Source organism: Otolemur garnettii, unplaced genomic scaffold (assembly GCF_000181295.1).
Source record: "Otolemur garnettii isolate 467f Iridium unplaced genomic scaffold, OtoGar3 scaffold00050, whole genome shotgun sequence".
Classification (NCBI taxonomy): domain Eukaryota; kingdom Metazoa; phylum Chordata; class Mammalia; order Primates; family Galagidae; genus Otolemur; species Otolemur garnettii.
Window position 1 is genome coordinate 7,604,110 of NW_003852445.1, and position 2,096 is coordinate 7,606,205.

At 39.4% G+C, this 2,096-nt stretch overlaps 1 protein-coding gene across 2 annotated transcripts in view; it reads right to left on the reverse strand.

Moving 5' to 3' along the window:
* The window catches only part of PPP1R14D (protein phosphatase 1 regulatory inhibitor subunit 14D), a 20,312-nt gene that overhangs the window by 11,756 nt on the left and 6,460 nt on the right, over positions 1-2,096 (reverse strand). Inside the window, exon 3 of one of the 2 annotated variants that reach the window (XM_012806338.2) lies at positions 1,958-2,012. The exons of the other annotated variant lie outside the window; for it this stretch is intronic. Coding sequence (XP_012661792.1) covers positions 1,958-2,012 — 55 coding nt within the window. The remainder of the gene's footprint in view (positions 1-1,957; positions 2,013-2,096) is intronic. 2 annotated transcript variants of the gene reach the window in all.

Below are 2,096 nucleotides of genomic sequence, written 5' to 3' on the forward strand. Positions count from 1 at the left end.
TGGGTGGATTCCTTGAGCTTAGGAATTTGAAACCACCATGAACAAGAACAAGACCCTGTCTCTACTAAAAACAGAAAAAACTAGATGCGTGTTGTGGCTGGGACCTATAGTCCTAGCTACTCAGGAGTTTAAGGTTGCTATGAACTATGATGATGCCACAGCATTCTACCTAGGGCAACAGAGTGAGACTCTGTCTCAAGAAAAAAAAATTATAGTCATGCCAATGAGTAGAAAAATATAACCTACAACCAAGAGAAAAATCAATCAATAGAAGCAGACCCTAAAATGACAGAGATGATGAATTAGAAGACATGAACATAGTAATGAGAGAAATGGAAAATATAAGAGATGAAAAATACAATATCTGATAAAATCTGGATTTTAAAAACAGTATATTTGACATTGTAGAAAAAAGATTAGTTGAAAGAAATAGATTAGTTCAAATAAATAGAAAGAAATAGCAAAAATGAAGCACAGACAAAACAAAAACAAACAAAAAACACCAGAGGTGAGGGGGGAAAGGACAGATCAGAAAAGGACGTGGATGATCTGTAAAACAATGTCAAATAGTCTAACATATGTGCAATTGGACCCTCAGAAGGTGGGAGGAGGAGCAGAAGAATAAAGACATTCTCTAATGATTAGAACTTTGCCTGCAAACAAGCATCAGTCCTGCTCCCAAAACCGTTGCTATATTGTTTACGATTGTCAATATATGTACAGTCATGTGCCAAACAATGATGTTTTGGCCAACAATGTATTGCATATATGATGGTAATCCCATAAAATTACAATGGAGCTAAAAAATTCCTATTGCCTAGTGAGGATACAGCTGTCATAATGTTTTAGCTCGAAGCAACGTGTTTGTGGTGATGCTGGTGTAAACAAACTCACTGCACTTCTAGTCATAGAAAAGTATAGCACATACAATTATGTACAGTATACAATATTTGATAATGGTAATAGACAACTACGTTACTGATCTATGAATTTGCTATACCTTTTATCATTAAAAATGTTAACTGTAAAACAGCCTCAGGCCCTTGAAAAGGTATTCCAGAGGAAGGCACTGCTATCATAGGAGATGGCAGTTTCATGAGAGTGATTGTCCCTGAAGACCTTTCCAGTGGGACAAGATGCGGTAGTAGAAGCCAATGATATTGATGATCCTGACCCTGTGCAGGCCTAGGCTAATGTGTGTGTTGCTATCTTTGTTTTTAAGAAAAACAGTTTAAAAGAAAAAAGCACGTAGAATAAGGATATGAAGCAAGGAATTTGTTTTTTTGAGAGAGAGTTTCATTCCGTTGCCCAAGCTAGAGTGTCATGATATCAAAGTAAATCACAGCAACCTCAAACTCCTAAGCTCAAGAGACTCTCTGACCTTAGCCTCCTGAGTTGCTGGGACTACAGGCGCCCGCCACAACACCCAGCTGTTTTTTCTATTTTTAATTTTTCTAATTTTTTGTAGAGGCAAGATCTTGCTCTTGCATAGGCTGGTTGTGAACTCCTAAGCTCAAGGGACCCTTATGGATCCTTATCCTTTGGCCTCCCAGAGTGGTGCTAGATTACAGGCATAAGCCAATGGCCAAGAAAGTATTTTTGTACAGCTATATAACATGTGGTTTAAGCTAAGTGTTATACAAAATTTACATTTATAAAGTAAAAAAGTTACAGTAAACTAAGGTTAATCTATTATTGAAGAAATAAAAATATTTTTTATAGGCTCGGCACCTATAGCACAGTGGTTACAGCACCAGCCACATGCACCAAGGCTGGTGGGTTCAAACCCGGCCAGGGCCAGCTAAACAATGACAATTGCAACAAAAAAATAGCTGGGCGAGGGCAGTGTCTATGGCTCAGTGGGTAGGGCACTGGCCCCATATACTGAGGCTGGTGGGCTCAAATCAGGTCCCGGCAAAACTGCAACAAAAAAATAGCCAGTCGTCATGGGGGGCACTTGTAGTCCCAGCTACTCAGGAGGCTGAGGCAAGAGAATCGCCTAAGCCCAGGAGCTGGAGGTTGCTGTGAGCTGTGTGACACCATGGAACTCGAAGGCGATACAGTGAGACTCTGTCTCTACAAAAAAAAAAAAAAAA